This window comes from Electrona antarctica (assembly GCF_951216825.1).
Source record: "Electrona antarctica genome assembly, chromosome: 21".
NCBI lineage: Eukaryota > Metazoa > Chordata > Actinopteri > Myctophiformes > Myctophidae > Electrona > Electrona antarctica.
In genome coordinates this window covers 13,217,600-13,237,772 of record NC_136802.1, presented here as the reverse complement: position 1 = coordinate 13,237,772, position 20,173 = coordinate 13,217,600, and the positions used below count along the sequence as shown (strand labels likewise).

At 43.2% G+C, this 20,173-nt stretch overlaps 1 protein-coding gene across 1 annotated transcript in view; it reads right to left on the bottom strand.

Annotated features, from left to right (window-relative positions):
- The window catches only part of LOC306914597 (phospholipid-transporting ATPase ABCA1), a 272,775-nt gene that overhangs the window by 86,964 nt on the left and 165,638 nt on the right, over positions 1 to 20,173 (bottom strand). The window contains exons 32-35 of the mRNA XM_079491713.1: positions 14,949 to 15,047; positions 12,596 to 12,785; positions 947 to 1,041; positions 322 to 427 (exon numbers count right to left, since the gene is read on the bottom strand). Coding sequence (XP_079347839.1) covers positions 322 to 427; positions 947 to 1,041; positions 12,596 to 12,785; positions 14,949 to 15,047 — 490 coding nt within the window. The remainder of the gene's footprint in view (positions 1 to 321; positions 428 to 946; positions 1,042 to 12,595; positions 12,786 to 14,948; positions 15,048 to 20,173) is intronic.

Sequence of the window (20,173 nt, the reverse complement as noted above, 5' to 3'; positions counted from 1 at the left end):
GAAACCGTTTTTTTTTTGCCTTCCTTCCTCTTGTAGAACATGTCTTCTCGGCACCTACTGGCTATATTGATCAGCAATCAACACGTAGTGTTTTGGGGTTGGAGGGGATTGGAGACGGAAGTAGAAATGTGGGGTATTGTTGTACAGCCTCAGCTTCTCCACTGCCATGCCTGTGGTTTCAGTGGCAAACACAATTCAAGAAACAAGCAAGCGCATTTGACATTGCTGTCAGGCATTTCTTCCTTGCGCGCACCTTGGTAGTTGGTACCAATCACAACACTCGAAAGAGTAAAACAGTCAAACAAACAAAATAGAGCATACCTGGACTGATGCGAACACGCCATTTAGGTCCCTGAACGCAGCTTCGATCTGGGTTTCTGTCAGACGAGCCTGCGAGTTCACACCACCGGCAGAGATCCCACCGTACCTGAAACAAGGACAAACCAGACAGTGGAAGTAAATGAATGTAAGTGGACATACTGCAGGCACTGTCAAGTCCAGACACTACTATACTGTATATACAACCATCAACTCTTTCTTTCTCTCCCTCTCTCCCCCTCCGCCCCCCCCCCCCTCTCTCTCTCTCTCGCAAACAAAACACGCACGCACACACACGCAAATAAGTGTCAAATGGAGATGAAGTAAGCAGAAACTCTGACACATGGGGGAGGTGCTCGGCCTGTAGGAAGGGCCGGGCCTGCCAGTATGTTCAAGTCTATTTATTATGTCCACCAGGCCGAAGGCATGGCCGAGACTATGTTTTGGCCCCTGTCCGTCCATCCGTCTGTCCTTGTCTGTGTGTACAGTATGTGCGTGTCATCAAGACGGAAATGTCAGATGTTCTATATTTCATCGTGATTCATGGCTAAAACCTGTATCTCCGAGGTACACATGTTTCTATTACTTTTTGTGCTTGTTTTGTTCATGTTTCACATAAAGACAATACCTTGTTTTGCCTGAGTGCTCATATGTCTTGACAAGGAAGTCCGTCACGTTCCGTCCTGTTAGATCCAGCAGTGTGTCCGTAGTGTTCTGGATCCTCTGTAGGTAAACAAAACAAACAAAAAGCTCAGCAATCAAGTCTTCATTCAGTGAATGAAGGAGGCCTCTCGGTCGCCTCCCTAGGGAGGTCCTCGACGCACGTCCCACTGGGAAGAGACCCCGGGGCAGACCATGGCACAGTTGGAGGAAACACATCGACTCACTGGCCTTGGAACGTCTCGGAATCCCCCAGGAGGAAGTCACTAATAGGGAGTTTAAGCAACGACAGCTACGCCAGTCGGATACGGCAATCGGAAATGGATCAGTGCTCGATACATAAACCTGCTCTCCGTCCACCGCCGTATTATTTATATGTCCGCCCCCGTACTTCCGCATAGCGTCGCCGTCCTGAAACAGTCGTTGCTTAAAGTCCCTATTGTTGCTCTGGAGGGGGAAGTCAGGAGCAGTTGCCCCCGCGACCCGACTACGGATAAGTGGTTGAAGATGGATGGAGGGATGGATGGATTCAGTGAAAATGCTCACTACCAGCAGCAAGATATATATATATATATTTCAAAAAATGCATTGGTAAAAATGAAAGAAATTAAAAGTATTTGAAGATGTGGATTTTACATCCTCATCCTACGAGGATAGTCTTACAAAGCGATCAGTGTAAAAACCTTTTACAACATAGACATAAAGCAGACGTAGAGTAGATGGCATGAACCATATAGTCATAAAGACAATGTAATACTTCAAAGACACTAGGATAGTAGATACAACTAGAAAAAGTGCCCTTCTGGGCACAGGTCTCCACCAGGAGGATAGGACTGTGTGAGATGTTTGGCAAAATGTTTAGGAGTAATATAAATAAGTAATATGTTTGCCTTTGATGGCAATTGGATGATTTGAGGCATTTTGTTCCAAAAATGTGTTTTGCAAAAATCAAGCTGTTGGTGGCGCTATAACAGGCCAATGTGAAAAGGGTGGGATATATTCCTCAGCCTAGTAAGAAAATGTGTGAAAGATTTGACGTAAATTGCATGCTGCGTTCATGATTTGAGGCTTTTGTTCAAAACGGGGCAATCTTGCAAACTGTGAAAGCCAATTATAGCCAATTAGGATGGAATATGAAATATCGGACAGATCCGACTTGAGCACATGACCATAGAGATACTGTGGAATGATTTTTGAGATTTTTGGACAGAATCTGGAGGAGTAATATCCAAAAATGAGTTTTACAAAAGTCGGCCTCCTGGTGGCGCTATAAAAGGCAGATGCGGAAAATGCAGGTCAAAGGTTTGTCCTTGGCCTCTAGGGAGTGTGCATGCAACGTTTCACGCAGATCGGTGCAGTTTTAGGTAAACAATGTGAAAAGCTGCCTCATGGTGGCGCTATAACAGGCCGTTCTGGAAAATGTGGGGCAGAGGTTCATCGTTGGCATCCAGGGAGTGTGTGTGCAAAGTTTGGCATCGACCGGGTTAACGGTGCCGGAGATTAGCTGGTAACGGACGGACGGAAGGAAGGACGGACGGACGGACGGACACACACACACGCACACACACACACGGACGGAGTGCAAAACATACTCTCTCCCCATGCCTTCGGCCTGGTGGAGACAATCAATAAATATCAAAATAACATTAGAATTTGCAGTGAAGCAAAACAAAAAAACCTTTACTGGGTGGGTGTAACGTGTAAACCCATATTGGCCTGGTCAGTAGTCCACACAATATCTGAAATCAACAGTGGTGGAAAAAGTACTCAATTGTTTTACTTAAGTAAAAGTACCAATACTGCAATTTAGAACTACTTCGTTACAAGTACAAGTACGGAATTGAAAATGTACTCGAGTAAAAGTACAAAAGTATCGGCATCAAAATGTACTTAAAGTACTAAAAGTAAAAGTACTCATGTTGCAGAATGTCCCATTTCACAAGTTAAAAATGTGTAGAAAATCTATTGAAAATAGCAGATCTACAAGCTCTCAATGCGTCGCAATGCGACGCATTGAGACGCATTGAGAGCTTGTAGATCGGCTATTTTCAAATGGCCGAAATGTATAGGGTTGAAGTGGTTAATGTATGTTTTTAAAATCTCCAAAGTAACTAGTAACTAAAGTTTTCAAATAATTGTAGTGAAGTAAAAGTGCAAATTTTGTCTTAAGTACAGTACTAAAGTACTTAGTTACTTTCCACCACTGGAAAATCAATGAAAGTGCACAGTGAAGGGTATTTCACAAAAAACATGCATCTTTTCTCATTAACCACCTACTGTATAGTACAATTCATTCAGAGCCCCATTGGAGACTCAACCCTTATCGCAGTCAATTAAGTCTGATCGGGGGGAAGCTAAAATCCTATAAATTGTATCCCCAGTCAAAGCACCGGAATCAGTGGCTAATGTCAAAGGACACTAATTAGATGCCCTTCTCTGCTTAAACGGGCACTGCATGCAATTAATCCATTGAGACCTGGAACGCATCCATGTCACGTTAGCGTTTAACCACATTAACCATTAACCCATTTTGGGGCGGGAACCCCTTTTGGTGTTTTAAACATTATGTTATAATTTAGCTATTGAAAAATAGCAGATCTACAAGCTCATAGCGCGCCACCGAGTGGCGCGCTATGAACTTGTAGGTCTGCTATTTTTGAAAAATCGTTAAAATGTGCCTCAAATATTTCCGAAAATTGTCATGATTTAGAAAACTTTTTTTTTAAATTTCGACGTCAGGCCTGAATGGGTTAAAAACAACGTGATACGACGCCATGGACACACTCCAGTAAGCGCCAACACACGTGTTGGCGCTGCTCATTTGGAGGCCTAGCATTATACTGATTACGAGAGTGATCCTTTGTAAAGTGTAATGGAGACCACCTGACGGTAATTCTCTCATAGCCCACCCTTGTATACACAGCCCTATCTCACCCAAACACGGTGAAATAGCATGGGTTGGCAATTCCGTACACATGCCTAGAAAACCCCAAAATCCATACAGTTATTATACTGTTTTGACCACGATGGAGGCGTGGCTTTCACTAGTATTGTATGTACGGAATTGCCAATCCGTGCTATTTAACCATGTTTGGTTGAGATCAGGTTTGACATTATTTACGATTCTGTGCTGTTGGGTTACAACTCGGACAGGGCTGAGTCGGCTCTACCGAACTTCACAACGTTCGACACGGCAACTTGCGCGCTTTAGCACGCTAGCTGTGGCGTCTCTCGTGGCTCAAGTTCGGAAGAGACGGCGCCCCCTCCATCAGTCTATGGGGAGGATTCCTGTGTAATATGTACGGACTTGGGGTTTTTCTAGGCGTGTATGTACGGGAATGTCAATCCGTGCAATTTCGCCGTGTTTGGGTGAGACCGGGTTGGTATACAACTACCCTCCTCCGGTGTTCATGGTTAGCAGCTCCAAAACATGCAGGCGTTTTTTTCCCGGCATTTTTAAATGGAAAGTATTATGGCATCTTAGAACTGGGAAACCAGAAAGAAGGGCAGATGGAGGAGGAGGAGGAGGTGGGGAAAGAGAAAGAGTTGTTTCCCCACTATTCATGGACCCAAATGAACCGCTACGGGTCCTTTTCTGTATTAAAGTACCACAGTGGAATCCGACTGTGTGGGGAATAAACAGAAGGAGACAGCAGTGCAGGGGATAGGAGGGAAAGAACAGGTCCCCCATCTGGTTTATGAGTCAGAGATAAGGTGGAGGCAGGGACACTGCAAAACCCAGGCTTATTTCAGGACAAACATACTCCCCTCCCACCAAATAAAAAAAGACAGAGAAGACAGAGAGAGAGAGAGAGAGAGAGCGCTTCATGCTCCTGTACAATGTGTTTGTACCTAAACACACAGTCAGCGTGGGTCTAATTACTTTGGCCTTGGTCCATATATCCCCAAATCAAAAAGGACTGATATGGGAACAACTTCCACCTGCAAAATCATTGCGTGGCACCTGGAGGCCATCTCGTCTCGGCTGTATCGCGGGCTCATTACCGAAAAGCCCTGTTGGGGATCTTCTCTGCATTCCGTCAGTAACATCAGCTCCCCGCCGCGCACTGCTAGCTTGATTGCGAGGGAGCAAACGGGGCAAATGGCAAATTTGGGAGTTATAAAATCTTGGTGAATGAGCTGGCGTACCCGAGAGATAAGCGAGAGGACCCCACGTTCGAACGAATCTCTGCAGTGTTCGTATTGCGCTGCATCTGCAATTAAAAGGCAAAAGACTCAAAAATCCCAAGTAATTTTAGCAAGGCAGAACGTTCCCATAACCATGGGAACATGTTTCCTCATGCTGTATGATGATCTGTCCGCTGACTTGATCAGTCCTTGATGACTTGCCAAGTGATGATCAGGTTAATTATGTTGTTTAAAAAAAACGTGTTTATATTGCTGTTTGGGTACGATTCCTCTGGAATGCTTCCAGCTCGTTATGGGATGAATCTGCATCTGCACCTGATGCAGCAGGTGTGTGCGCGTGTGAATGAAAGAGCGCGGGAAACAGTTGCGCGCGTGTGTGCAACAGAATTCTACCTTGGCATATCTACAGTACAGCACATTGCACTGTGTTACGATTATGTCCGCGGTGATCCATTTAGGCATTTAACCCATTTTGGGCGGGAACCCCTTTTGGTGTTATGCTTTAGCTATTGAAAAATAGCAGATCTACAAGCTCATAGCGCACCACCGAGTGGCGCGCTACGAGCTTGTAGATCTGCTATTTATCTATAGACATTTTTAAGACACAGCTTAAGACTCACCTTTTTACTCTTGCTTTTAGTTGAGTTTTAAAATATCTGTTCTTATCTTTGTACCACTGCCTTTGCCTGATTTGACACTGCGTTATTGTCCTATTGTTTTAACTGCATGCCTGTTTTATCTTTTCTGCTCTGTAAAGCACTTTGAGCTACTGTACATTTATGTATGAAAGGTGCTATATAAATAAAGTTTATTTATATTTATTTATTTATTTTAAATCGAAGAACAGCTATGGAAACATAGCTTTTCCAGAAAACTGTCAGGATTTAGAAGACATTTATAGAATCTGATCTCAGGTCAAAATGGGTTAAGACCATTACGGAAAGAGCAGCAGCTAGTCTATCTCGCAGTTACATTCTCACCATTAGGCACGAGCAGAAACCAAAACAAAGAAAGCAGCCCTGGGAGAAGACGACAAGCGGCAGTGACTTGTTTATGTGTATTTGTTTCCGCGGTTCATGAGAGATTGTGTCACTGCTTACACACATCAACAACAACAGAGAAATGATCACCCAGACCCCTTCTGCCATGTTCCTCTATATATAAACCGTTCTGTCTCATCCGCCGCCTGCCTCATCTCACAAACCACTGACCTTTTTGCTTTTGTTTTCGAACATCCCCCCTGCCTTTTCCCTGAGAGTATGGTTCTGGACAGGTCATTTTACACTAAAATGAATCTGCAGGTGTTTGGGCACCAAAGTGACAAACCTAAAGGGACCTACTAGAGAAAGGATGTGTCAACTTGTTTTGTTTTGTTCCCTGGTTTGAGCACAAACTGGCATGACTTGGAGGTAGATCGCATTTAGCTTGGGTTGGTTGAATGCTTCTTCTATTTTTGTTTTCCTTCCTTTTTCGGGTTAAATAATCAACGCGAGACTGATGACATATTGGAGCTGTGCCACAGCGCAGATGTAAACACAACCTAACAAGACTACAAGATATCAGATTTTTGTCCCGCTGAATCAGGTTCATCGTTTCTGCTTGAGAGAGACCTTGTGAACTTGTGAACTCAATACTGCCGCAATCTGGCGGAGTCGGGTTATAAATAATCCGGTTGTAGAGCAATATTTTACTCTGACATAATTCATTCATGTATTCTCCGACATATATATTTTCTTTCATCCTCTGACATGAAACCATGGGAAGGCACTGACATGCACATTATTTTAGCTTTCATTTTATAGGCAACGATAGATTGTAAATTAAACCATGAGTCAAAAATAAAATGAGCTTTGTATTATAATTGTTAAATTCAATCCATTCCCTGGCTTAATCGCTTCCTCTCATTTTAGAGCCAATTAAAAGCTAGGCTAGACACAGCATGCTACAAAAACAGAGGACACCGTCATCACACTGGGAATATTGGGAAAAGCCAAAAAGAAGAAGAACAACAGCATGCAGCTCTGAAGGTCAGGATTACAATAAACATGCAATAAACCTGAAAACCAAAAAAGAATCCAAATTCAACATCCAGGCAGCTTTAAAATCAGGACAATGGCATAATAAATGTCTTTCAACGGAAAACCTACATTTGTTCGGGCTAATGACTGAACGAGAAACCAATGCCTGGCTTCAATTCCCTGATATATTAGACCAAGGAGTCATTTGCAAACAAGCTCTAGCTAGGCCATGCAGTCTCCCACTGAAAGAGACATCAATCGCCATACACGCTGCAAACGTGGCGGATTTATCAATCCCGCACCTACAGTTGGGTGCCACCGATATTGTCCCTTATCATTTGACCCATTTAGGCCTGACCTCAACATTTTTAAAAATCCTTCTAAATCCTCCAGTTTTCTGAATTATATTTTCACGATTTTTAAAAAATAGCAGACCTACAAGCTCGTAGCGCGCCACTCGGTGGCGCGCTATGAGCTTGTAGATCTGCTATTTTTCAATAGCTAAATTATAATGTTTAAAACACCAAAAGGGGTTCCCGCCCAAAATGGGTTAACTGTCCTTTTGCGCAGATCACGCAAACCTCAGCAAAAAGAAAAGGACAATATCGATGGCCTCCAACTGTACAGTACCTCACACACGCTGCATGTGGCCTGTTCAGCTGTGAAGGTTGAATATCGCCGGCTAACGAGAGTCAATACCAGAGAATTGATAATGGGCTTACTGTTGCATGCCATATCCATGGCAACAACACACTCTCACTCCACCTCCCGCGGTGACTTGACTCTGGGTGTTGTTTATTTAATTCTATCTTCTGTAGGTTCTCAAGGGCATATTGGGAGAGGATAGTGAGAGAAAGATAAGAAGAAACTAGAATGGGTCCAGCACTCCGTGCCATGATTTATTCAACAGGGGGGAGGCTTTCAGGTCAAAGGGAATATATTCTCACAATGTGCCTGGTTGCTGCGGTTGGTGGTCTGTGCCTAGGACTTAGATTAATTTATCCTTCCTTTTGCTGGACGATGGGCTACAGGTAAGCATTGCAGCACTGATGATGAATGTGAGAGAGTGTGTGTGTGTGCGTGTGCGTGTGCATGTGCATGTGCGTGTGTGTGTGCTCAATGTGTCTTGCTATGCGTCACATCCATCTTTATGCGTTCCGTGTCCAAGCTGTGTCTCTCCAATCTCGCCACAAATTCATTTCTCCCCAGCTGGGCGAGATGGTATCGGGTTTAGTGAAAATGTTACATCTATTCAGACCGCACACCATTGACCGTGATCTGAAGATGATCGAGCAGAGAGTGTGTCTCGTGTTTAGACCGCATGACCTTACAGACATGGTGCCGTGGTTTTATAACACTGTAGGGTTGACCACCCACTGGTGGGTCACAGCGGAGAGGACAGGGGTCCTGGTGGGCTGATGAATCATAGGTATTGGGGGGGGGGGGGGGGGGAGCAAAAGGAAGCATTGAAGAGTGTACAGAGTGTGCAGCAATTGTTAATCTGAGTAGGTGGTGACTAATTCAGCCGAAGTGAACTCAAATGAACTCCACATGGGAGAGCGAATGTGGGTGAAATGGTGGAGGTGGTGGAGTCAAGACAGAGCATAATGTAGCCACTGATGCAAGTCAGCCAATTAACAATATATCCAACATTATACAAAAATAACTACATATCTACAAGCTCACAATGTTCCCACACTTGCCCTCTACTTTCATATTTTAGAATGTATGGGTATGTGTAATGCATACAAAAAAAACGATATACTGTAATACTCACAAATTAAGTCTAACAATCTGGAAATTAATATACTGTAAATTGGCTCAAAATTCATGAAATTAATGGGTGCAATTTATTTACAAAACATGAAACTCACATACTGTAGGGCAGTGTAGGCGTACATAGGCTACCTTATTTTCCCTATGGTAAAAATTCATTCATTCATTCATAATGTGGAGAGGTAACCCACTGCAAACTCACATCCAGGTTTCAGGACTACAAACTATGGAACTCTAAATATGAATTATCACTTGGAAAAGAAACCTGGGAATCACTGGACGACTAACATCTATTACTGCAGTTATGTATGAAATTGTATGAAACAAACAAGGATATCGGGGGAAATTGTCTGGCACTGCTGTACAGTACATTAGACTTTCATCCTGCAGATAGCAGGACAAAACAATTACCTTTATGAAAGCTACTGAGGTGTTGTAAACACAAGCTTATATACGTAGTTATTATGACTCAGTGCTAAGGAGGTGTAGCAGTGACATAAATAGATCCACAGTGAAAGCCAACAAGTTTTAAAAAAAAAGGCAAAGAAAAAGGCCGCCTAACAAAAGCTGGGGAAAAAAAGAGACGAAAGGGAAGGAGAAAAAAAGGAAAAGTGAGAAAGGACGACAGTGACGGCCTGGCATGCTCCCAGTGAAGAGCAGCGCCGCAATAAATGGCGGACACCTTGACAGCACTGTCAACAGGTATGATCAAACATGTGCAGGTCACTTTTATTGTCTGACTGCATCAACAATGATCCCATACAGCAACACCGGGCCATGTTCCTCTTTTAAAATAGCCCAAAAATATGGCCCTGTCACTGGATGGAGAGCACAGCGAGACACTAACACAACATCAGCGACGCAGCACAGGTCCTGGCTGGGTGTTTGTGGAGCTGCGGCATGACTGACTGCCTGGCTACCTCTATAGGGGTTCTCTTATAGTGGGAAAGATGTACATCTATAGCTGCACATGAGGATATGTAAACATATCTCAATCAAATGGAATCTAATCACTCTCTCTTAGATGATGTCACATTAGCAGTTTCATAAGTCAAATTGAGATAATGAAGGGAATTCAATTTCATTGTTAATTCTTTCATCGTCAGATTTTTCAAAGGATTTGATTAGAAAGTGGTTTCTGCCTCTCCCCATTTCCTCTGTGGACTCAATGGGACAATGAGGTTTGATTAAAAACTTTGTTGGGCTTTTGGTTGTTGAAGATATGCTCAAAGTCAATCCACATTGTGTACTACTGGATGTTACAGTCTGGTTGATTTGATATGGATGTTAACTAAGGGGCGGCAGTGGTTCAGGGGTAGAGTGACCACCTAACACCACCTAACACCTAATTGCTCTCGATGTGCAGGTTGGTGCCTTGCATGGTTTCCTCCGGCATCGGTGTATGAATGTGTGTGTGAATGGGTGAATGTGATGCACAATCTATGTAAAGCGTGCTATATAAATGCACCATTTAACTAATACAAAAAAAGCCTGATTCACTGTCAGTCTAAGCCAAAACGAACAGCGAGCCTTTGGGCCACACGTAATCTGCCAGTAATCTGCCAGCACCACTGCCCTAATCATGTACTGTTGTTAGTAGGAATAAACACAGAAACACCCAGACTGAGTTCCTGTCTCTATACACAAAATATAAGGCGGTGCCCCTAGAGGCAAAAACAAAGGGGGAAAAAGGATTTTGTTTTTCTTGTTTACCTAATAGGTTCCCAGATTGCTCAAGGACAAACCCAAACTGTCAAAACCAAACCAATTGTGAAAAATCACTGATATACTGTGCCCACTGCCCAGCGCATAACCTAAGCTCTGCACATACTTTGAGTGCTCATATCCCCGGACGCGGGTATGGACTAGGCCAGGGGTAGGCAACCTGTGGCTCTAGAGCCACATGTGGCTATTATAGGTCCTCTCCCGTGGCTCCAAGTTGCTACGGCAAAGAAGTATGAAAAGGAATAAGAGGTTTTCTTTTTCTTTTCTTTTTTTACATTTAATCATAATTTATTATTGAATTTGTAGTTATTCTTTCATTTTGATATTGCAAAACAATGTTACCTATACACCAGATACAAATAAGAATCAAATTTAATGAAGGAAAATAGAAGAATAGAAGTATGTATTCAGTATACTTGATATGCTTTGAGAAATTAGCAAACAATAAAATGTAATATTGAAAGACCAGAAAAATCACAAATAATTAAAGTTTGCTTTATTAAAGCAAACATATTTTGCGGCTCCAGATAGAATTGTAATACGTTTTTGGGCCAAAAATGGCTCTTCTGATAATAAAGGTTGCCTACCCCTGGACTTGTATCATATGAAACCTGATTAAACAGCAAATGCAATCAATCCAATAAAACGTTGCTGGGTCTTGGGTCAATCCATCGAGACCCAAATCAAATGCTCATTGTTCAATGGTGTGCAATGGATTTAGATATGGAGGCTGGTGACCGGGGGGTTGCAGGAGGGGGGCTCTACCCCCATTGATTACAGCCAGGATAGATAGATGTCGCCTGGGGATGAGTCCTTCCAGCATTCGCCATGGTTGCGTTTCGCCATGTATGTTGTTAGGGTAATGGACTATAAAACATCGCCATTGATTTCTGAAGGAAGCCACGTACAGTTGGAGGCCATCGATATTGTCCTTTTCTTTTTGCTGAGGTTTGCGTGATCTGCGCAAAACCCCTTTTGGTGTTTTAAACATTATGTTATAATTTAGCTATTGAAAAATAGCAGATCTACAAGCTCATAGCGCGCCACCGAGTGGCGCGCTACGAGCTTGTAGGTCTGCTATTTTTGAAAAATCGTGAAAATATTTATTTCAGAAAACTGGAGGATTTAGAAGGATTTTTTTTTAATTTTGAGGTCAGGCCTAAATGGGTCAAATGATAAGGGACAATATCGGTGGCACCCAACTGTAGGCGAACCAACCCAGGCCTACTGGAGGTTTTGAAGCACCAGTTGAGGCACCGTGAAAGCTCAGCGCTGTGCTGGCCCTGCATGCAAGAACTGGTTCAAAGAGGGGTCATGTGCAGTCAGTTCAAGATAGATTCCCTCAAAGGAAGCATTAGTCAGGAGGATACGGAGAAGTGGAGGAGGAAATGCAAAATGGATACCTGCTGTAGGTTGAAATTTAAAGGGGTGAGTTGTTATATTCTCATATTTATTTTTGAACATAATATTGTCTAGGCTTGTTTAAAATGGAGGCCATTAAATATAAATGGCATTCTTTGCCGTTAGTACATTTTAATCAATTTTCACATTGAAAATGTATGCCGACTGTACAGCAGCCTTCTGTTAAGTATCAAAACCAGCTTTCGGGGCAGTCAATGGGAAGATAACAACTTTAATTATTTGATGAATTCCATACACCGTATGAATACAGTATAGAGTAGATCTATAGCTCACAGGTAGAATTGCGTTTCACCAGAGGGATCAGGGCACAGGTCCATGCAGCCAGGATCAGGGCCCCAGAAGCATGCAGACAAGGGTTCAATTCGTCATCAAAGGCACTTGGCGGACAGGGGTCGACTGGCTCACCCTGGCTGTCTATAACCGTACAGTAATAAGAAAGCCTCTCTGACCACCGGACTCCCCTGCCAACCCTTAGTAACGTGCATGGGTATTGTCCAGTTCCAGCTCTCCAAGAAGTGGCCACTAACCTGAGGTGGGGGGAGGCCTCCAGCACCTGGAGGACAGTCAGGTAACATGATGGTCCGCTTAGGTGTGCTGCACTGGCAGGAAGGCGAAGGGTTAGCCATGGTCCAGTTCCCATTCAGGAAGATGTCACTGATTGACTGGTCAACGGGGGGGGTAAACCAATCATTCTGACTGGAGACACATGGGAGGTCGCTGCAGGAAGACAGAGAGGATTAAGATTGTTTGACGAAGCTAAGAAGTAGTACAGAAGTAAACGCATGTAGTAAACAACATACACACAAACAACAATATGAAAGAGGAAATGACAGTGGTGATGGTGGAGACACAAGGCCACTGACCAGACAGTGGCCTAGTGTCCGCCCTGAAACTGCGAGGTCGGGGTTCGATCCCCGGTCGGGTCATACCAAAGACTGTAAAAATGGGACCCAATGCCTCCCTGCTTGGCACTCGGCATCAATGGGTTGGATTGGGGGTCAAATCAACTAATGATTCCCGAGCGTGGCGCACGCTGTGGCTCACCGTTCCAAGAGATGGGTCAAATGCGGAGAACAAATTTCACTGCGGTAACGTCTGTGACTAATCGTACGACTTTGACTTTGAGGCCTGGAGTTATTTCGGCACACTCTTATCTTGAGAACTAATTTCACTCATTTTGATAGTGTCGCACGCCAAGGAAGATGTGATGAGACGGCAGGCTGGCACCTCAACATGTTCACATTCATGAGACATGACAGCGTGGCTTCTACACTGTAGGTAAATTACTAGTACTAGATATCTGTCTATTGTGTGAATATATAGAATCACACCACAGCACCTACCACTGTGTATCCATGGAACACAACACAAATCCTACAGTCACCTAACACTCATTCTTGTATTGAGTTACAGTGAATAAATCAGACGTGATGTAGTAAATGTTTGAGGGGTTTCATCTCAACTGCTAGTGTAAATGTCTTGAGCCATGGGTGATGAATATTTGAAGGATGTTTGAGTATTAGGCCGGAATTTAATGACATGCACTGCATGTAAACAGTGTGAACGTGTGTGCTGGGAAAGAACTCAAACACAAAATGGACCTCACAGGGAATTAGCGCTCCACAGCTTCTGCACTTAAAAAAAATTGCATTTTCTTTTTGTTTAGGTTTCCATGTTTGAAAAGCCTTTTCTATTATCATTCAGCCTATTCAATAACGGTCTGGGGAACAAGCAGAGCATCCAGTAAGCATTGATTAAATTTGTTCTCAGAAATTGGATTACATAATTACCGTACACCGAGTGCTCCTTTCAGTACTTGTCTTTCATGGGTTGTTCTGCAAATTGGTTGTTGTTTTTGATTGATTGAATACTTTATTAACAATAATTGTAAACAGGGCACTCAGTGGTACGATTGTAAAAAGTACCACAAACACAAACCCCTGGGGGCTTAATTGTTTCAATTGTGGTCCTGGGTATTCAGTTCATGCAATACACAATATAAGACATCATTAACGGTAGAAGTAATGAACGTACAGAATGTACAAACATTCTGGGGTTAAACTTATATGTACACAAATAGTTGGGGGGGGGGGGGGGGGGGGATTTCTGGGATTAAACAAATTGCAGGTGCTCTTTTATGGCGATTTTGAGGGAATCACTCTTTGATGTGTGTTGGAAGGGCATTCCACATTTTGGTGGCAATACAGCGTAGAACGAATTTGTCTCCATGTTTGTGCTGAAACTGGATTGAGTGATATCAGTGGAGCTGTCCATGCTGAGGCTTATTGGAATAGAAATAGACATACGCACATGCCTGACAATTTCGATACATACTGTAGGTGTGCATACAAATGCATGCACACAAATCAGTTCACACTTATACCGCTGTGTACAGTAGCTGTATGCATGCGAATGCAGACACAGTAATGGGCCAATAAGCCTATCTCACAGAATTTCCCCGCCCCCCTAAATACGCCCCCTTTCGGGGTTAGTGGTGATAGCGTGACGTCACTCCATAGACACTACATGTTAACCGAGGTAATTTAAGAAGTCTACAACTTTTGTTTTCTCAAGGTAAGGTTTGTTCTATCTGTTCGACCTGATTTACCATCTTGTTTGCTTCATAATAATATTGGTCTGTCACATTTTTACATTAGAAAATGTACTTAGATTCTCCAGAGAAAAAAACGTGTAAATGCTCATGTTAAAGACACCACTATTTACCGGAAGTGGGCGTGGAAAGCGGGCTGTGAGATAGGCCTATTGTTTTAGCATGAATATTAGGCATGCACAAACAAGTGCCTGTCTGGGTTGTTTTGGCAACGTCCCTTTGTGCTTCAATTCACTAGACTAGTGCACTAAGGAATGGATCATACTTACGGTATGGGGTCTGCAGTCATGCAGCGAGTCCCAAAGCCTGGGTTGTTTACGAGGGAGTCCACCACACGATCCACCTCCAGGTTTTCAGGTCCATCCTTGCTGTAAAAGTATTTAAACACCTTAGTCTCAAAGTCGATCCCTCACAGCCATCAATGTAACTTAAAACCTGCCCAGTCTTTTTTTTTCTTCCGCAGGCTTGATATGACAAACATAAGCACCCATGATTCTCCCATGTATTTCACACCTTTGGCCAATCGTTATGTATGGACATGCATGGGGCCTCCCCGTCCGTACTCTGCATACTTTGATCTGTCGTCTGCAGAAAGCCTGGAAGCTTACGGACATGTAGCACTGGTCCAGAGAGCTCCTAATACTATGGACCAGAGCTAACTAACGGTATGTACAGAGAACTAACGGTATGTACCAAGCCCCCACCACCCCCACCTAGAAACGTGCCTGCACAGCCCAAGTACTACCAATCTTACTTGAAATGTGATGTGATGTCTTCTTGCTCCCCCCCATCTATGCATCCCCCCCTATCCCCCCACCTCTTCTTTGTTTTTCTTTTTTGATGTTGCAAGAAAGATGTATTGGCGCTGCTCTGCGGCGACATGGGCATAAGGGCTACGCTTGCATGCGGGCCCTTTGTCTAAGACAAATTTCTTCCTCGGGAGACAAATAATAAAGGACCTTGAACCTTGAACTAGGGGGGGAGTGCAGTAGTGATCCCCTGCAAGACGGACACAACAAACACACAGCACACAGCAAGAAGAAGAAGGTAGGGAAAAAAAATATATACCGGTATATATACAGTGTGTGTATATATATATATATATATATAGCTCCCATTTCTTATGTGTGATATTTATTACGTTTAGGGAAATTACACAGTCCATACCCGTTCAGGGATATGACATACCCAAAGTATGTGAAGAGTTTCTCCTTATACCTCTCTCCCGTCTCCCTGATAAGGACCCCCCCCCCCCCCCTTGCAATTGTAACGTATGGCCACATAGATGAGAGTACGAGAGCAAATGGATATTTTATGACAGGCTCCATGGCCTACCCAAAGGAACTCTGGGAGTTGGAGTCACTGACTGAATCATTAAGATTTGCAGACACTACATGGTAATTGTGGGTTATCGCGCGTGTCATGGCATTGATTGTTTCGCAGAGGGCTTGGTTTAGTGAATCAGTGCGGATTACATGATCATTAGATGTAAATCCATCTGAAGATCCAAGGGGGTCTGAAGGGAGATTAGATATGGAGGCTGGGGCATCAGTCTCGATACGTTTCAGACAGATAACTCAATGCTGATGCAATGTGCTATCGGGATCAGTCATCAAGAATGAGGATAAAATCATAGACTTGGTTGAAGACGCAGCAACTGAATTCTCTATATACCTGTATGTGCCTGATGTTTCTTATTGCATTAACTTAACCCATTTACACCTGATTCTACAAATGTCTTCTAAATCCTGACAGTTTTCTGAAAAACCTACAGTTGGGTGCCACCGATATTGTCCCTTATCATTTGACCCATTTAGGCCTGACCTCAATTTTTTTTAAATCCTTCTAAATCCTCCAGTTTTCTGAAATAAATATTTTCACGATTTTTCAAAAATAGCAGACCTACAAGCTCGTAGCGCGCCACTCGGTGGCGCGCTATGAGCTTGTAGATCTGCTATTTTTCAATAGCTAAATTATAACAATGTTTAAAACACCAAAAGGGGTTCCCGCCCAAAATGGGTTAACTGTCCTTTTGCGCAGATCACGCAAACCTCAGCAAAAAGAAAAGGACAATATCGATGGCCTCCAACTGTATGTTTCTATGACAGTGGTTCTCAAACATTTTCATATCAAGGACCCCCAAGATTATACAGTATGCAATAGGCCGCCGACCCCCATTTGAAAATATGTTGTTCCAGGGACCCCCCAGAAGCAAAGATTTGAGTTAAAAACGTTGGCTCTGAAAGAATATATATTCAAAGATTTGCAACACATTTTCACGATTTTTCAAAAATAGCAGACCTACAAGCTCGTAGCACTCGGTGCCGCGCTATGAGCTTGTAACATAATGCTTAAAACACCAAAAGGGTTTCACGCCTAAAAGGTAATGTGTGTGTTCAAGACACTATGGTCTATACCAGGGGTAGGCAACCTGTGGCTCTAGAGCCACATGTGGCTCTTATAGGCCCTCTCCCTCCCGTGGCTCCATAGCGCGGCACTCGGTGCCGCGCTATGAGCTTGTAACATAATGCTTAAAACACCAAAAGGGTTTCACGCCTAAAAGGTAATGTGTGTGTTCAAGACACTATGGTCTATACCAGGGGTAGGCAACCTGTGGCTCTAGAGCCACATGTGGCTCTTATAGGCCCTCTCCCTCCCGTGGCTCCATAGCGCGGCACTCGGTGCCGCGCTATGAGCTTGTAACAATGCTTAAAACACCAAAAGGGTTTCACGCCTAAAAGGTAATGTGTGTGTTCAAGACACTATGGTCTATACTGTAATATGTAAGACCTGTCGATACCACCTCAGTGGCTTGTAATTACTCTGTTTGGATTGATTACCACAGTCATTGTACTCCACTAAAATTATGTTTTTTGTACATAGGCACTCTAGAAGCTTTTAGCTTCAGCCTATTCCTTTTGATCACCTTTAACTATAAATGGTAAATGGTGCATTTATATAGCGCCTTTATCCAAGGCACTTTACATAGATGCATTACATTCACCCATTCACACACCGATTGCAGCGGAAGCCATGCAAGGTACCAACCAGCACATCGGGAGCAATTTGGGATTCAGTGTCTTGCCCAAGGACACTTCGACATGTAGACAGGAGGAGCCGGGATTCGAACCGCCGATCCATGGATCATTGGACGACCTGCTCTACCTCTTGAGCCACAGTCGCCTGTGTAAACTATGTAAAAGTTAGCTTTAATATGTTGATGAATGATTGTATTGATACTGGTGAAGATGATCAAATAAACTAAACTCATAGACCCAAGAAACCCTACTGTACGTGTGCCAGTTCTCGATTTCAATCGCATTACCGAAAACATTACTGAATACACAAACTCTGCCCTTTATCGTGATGGTAGTGAGCGACTTCAAGCATGTTTCATAAAGACCATGATGATGATTTATCTTTTGCCATGGCTGTGGACCCGTCGCCCACTGGGATTAATACGGTGTTCACTGCCTCATATAGAAGCATGTCCGTGAAGGTCACATGGTCACTCCTCTGGCCACCAGAGAGAGCAACTGACGTGGTTCCAATGTAGAAATAGATTATGTGCAGCCATCTGTTTTGCCATTAAACAATGGCTGTATTACTAAGTCATTCGGGGGAAACAAAACTATCATTCGAAGATGAACACTATGATGAAAGATGATACACAGAAATAGAAATGGAACTAATGAGGTTTATCTGATAGAAATGGAACACCAGAGAATTCAGAACATGCTGGATGATGGTCAAAGTGAATACCAATGTACATAGGCCTATCTTTGCTATTGCTATTTAGGCCTATGCAGTCGCGTGAAGTGAGGCGCGGTCTTATCATACATCATCATACATCATCTCATTCTGGCCAATTTGCGTCCTCACTTTTGTCTCAATGTTTGTGTTTACACACCTTTGTCTTCGATGTTTGTTTACACAAACACTCAAAGCTGGGCATAGGAGGGGCTTGCGCCCCTCAAAAAGAACCACTTATGATAAGGCACCTTCCTTTCAACAATGGCTAAAAGAAGTTCTATCATTCCTGCCTCTGGAAAAACTCAGGTATAGAGTGGACAGAGCCCAAAAAAACGTCCTGGCTTGGAGTGCCTTTGTGGAGTTTGTTGAGGACTTTTCATTTCAGTGAACTGTAATCCGGACTGTGTCCGACTATGTCCCTGTCTTGACTCTTTTTGATCTATGATTGTCCGCTGCTTTGTCCCACCACTTTGTTTTTTTTTTACAACCCCCCCCCTCCCCCCTCCCCCTCCCCCTCCTCTAGGGGGGAGGGGGAGGGGGGGGTTGTATATGTCTGTGTGTTTTGTGTCATGTGAAGAAATGTAAAAATAAAGTTTACCAAAAAAAAAAGAACCATTTATGGAAATGAAGCACTGCGTTCATACAGGGACACGTGAGTCGCATGCCTATGTATGCTGTAATCAGCTGTCAGCCAGTTTCTATTCTCATTCACATCACAGCTGATCATTACGTCACTCATTCATACTCCAATCCAAGCTCACGCTCTTAGCAGGGCGTTCCTGTAAATATGGCTTTCTGCTTCACTATAGCTGCTTCCTCGACCACAGGCACTGCTGCCCGCGGCTGTTGACAAAGCTTGCCTCCTCCACCCCAGCCTCCACCTTTTGATCTAAAGTCTGGCATAGGCTCAAGAGTCTGACATAGGCTGAAATACTTGGGAAATGATGTCTGCTAATGCAAGCTAAATATTATTATATGTCAATATATTGCTTACGTATTACTCAAACGTGTAAACTGAATGTTGAACTGGAATTTGCGTGTGCATGGCTCTAAGTAAACTAGAATTCAATATTGATAAAGTAAACTAGAATTCAATATTGATAAAGTAAACTAGAATTCAATATTGATAAAGTAACCTAGAATTCAATGTTGATAAAGTAAACTAGAATTCAATGTTGATATAGCTCTAATCCGATGAATGGCTTTAACGGTAAAATGGGTTCAAGTTGTATGCTTCAAGTTTGCATGATTCAAGTTAATCTCATTAACTGTCTTGATATGTGCTGTTCTTGTATACCCATGAGGGGTTTTGCTATTGCTCTCTGATTTTTGCTTAGCATGCTGCTTCGACAAAATTCAGAGAATATCTCCCGCGGAGCCAAGTTCAACTGTATACCATTTGTTGCAATAAATGGTGAATCTACTTTGACGTGTGTCTAAATTCTTAATAATTCCACGATATAAAAGAGAATGAGAAAACACTTACTTCAGGCACAGTCACACAGTCAAGAATAAAGTAGATACTAGATCAAAAAAAGCCTTCATAGAAAACCAACGCATACTGTATCAAAGAAAATACCACCAGTAAATACCTCCAGTAAACACAAGTTTCCTCGGGACATGGCCAGAAAGATGATGTAAAAAACACAGAGTGTTGTTGGCATTTTATACAGCGTCTTCCTTTTTCCCAATTTCTGAGACTCAAGCGGACTTTGACCACTTGGGAGGATTTTGAACCAGA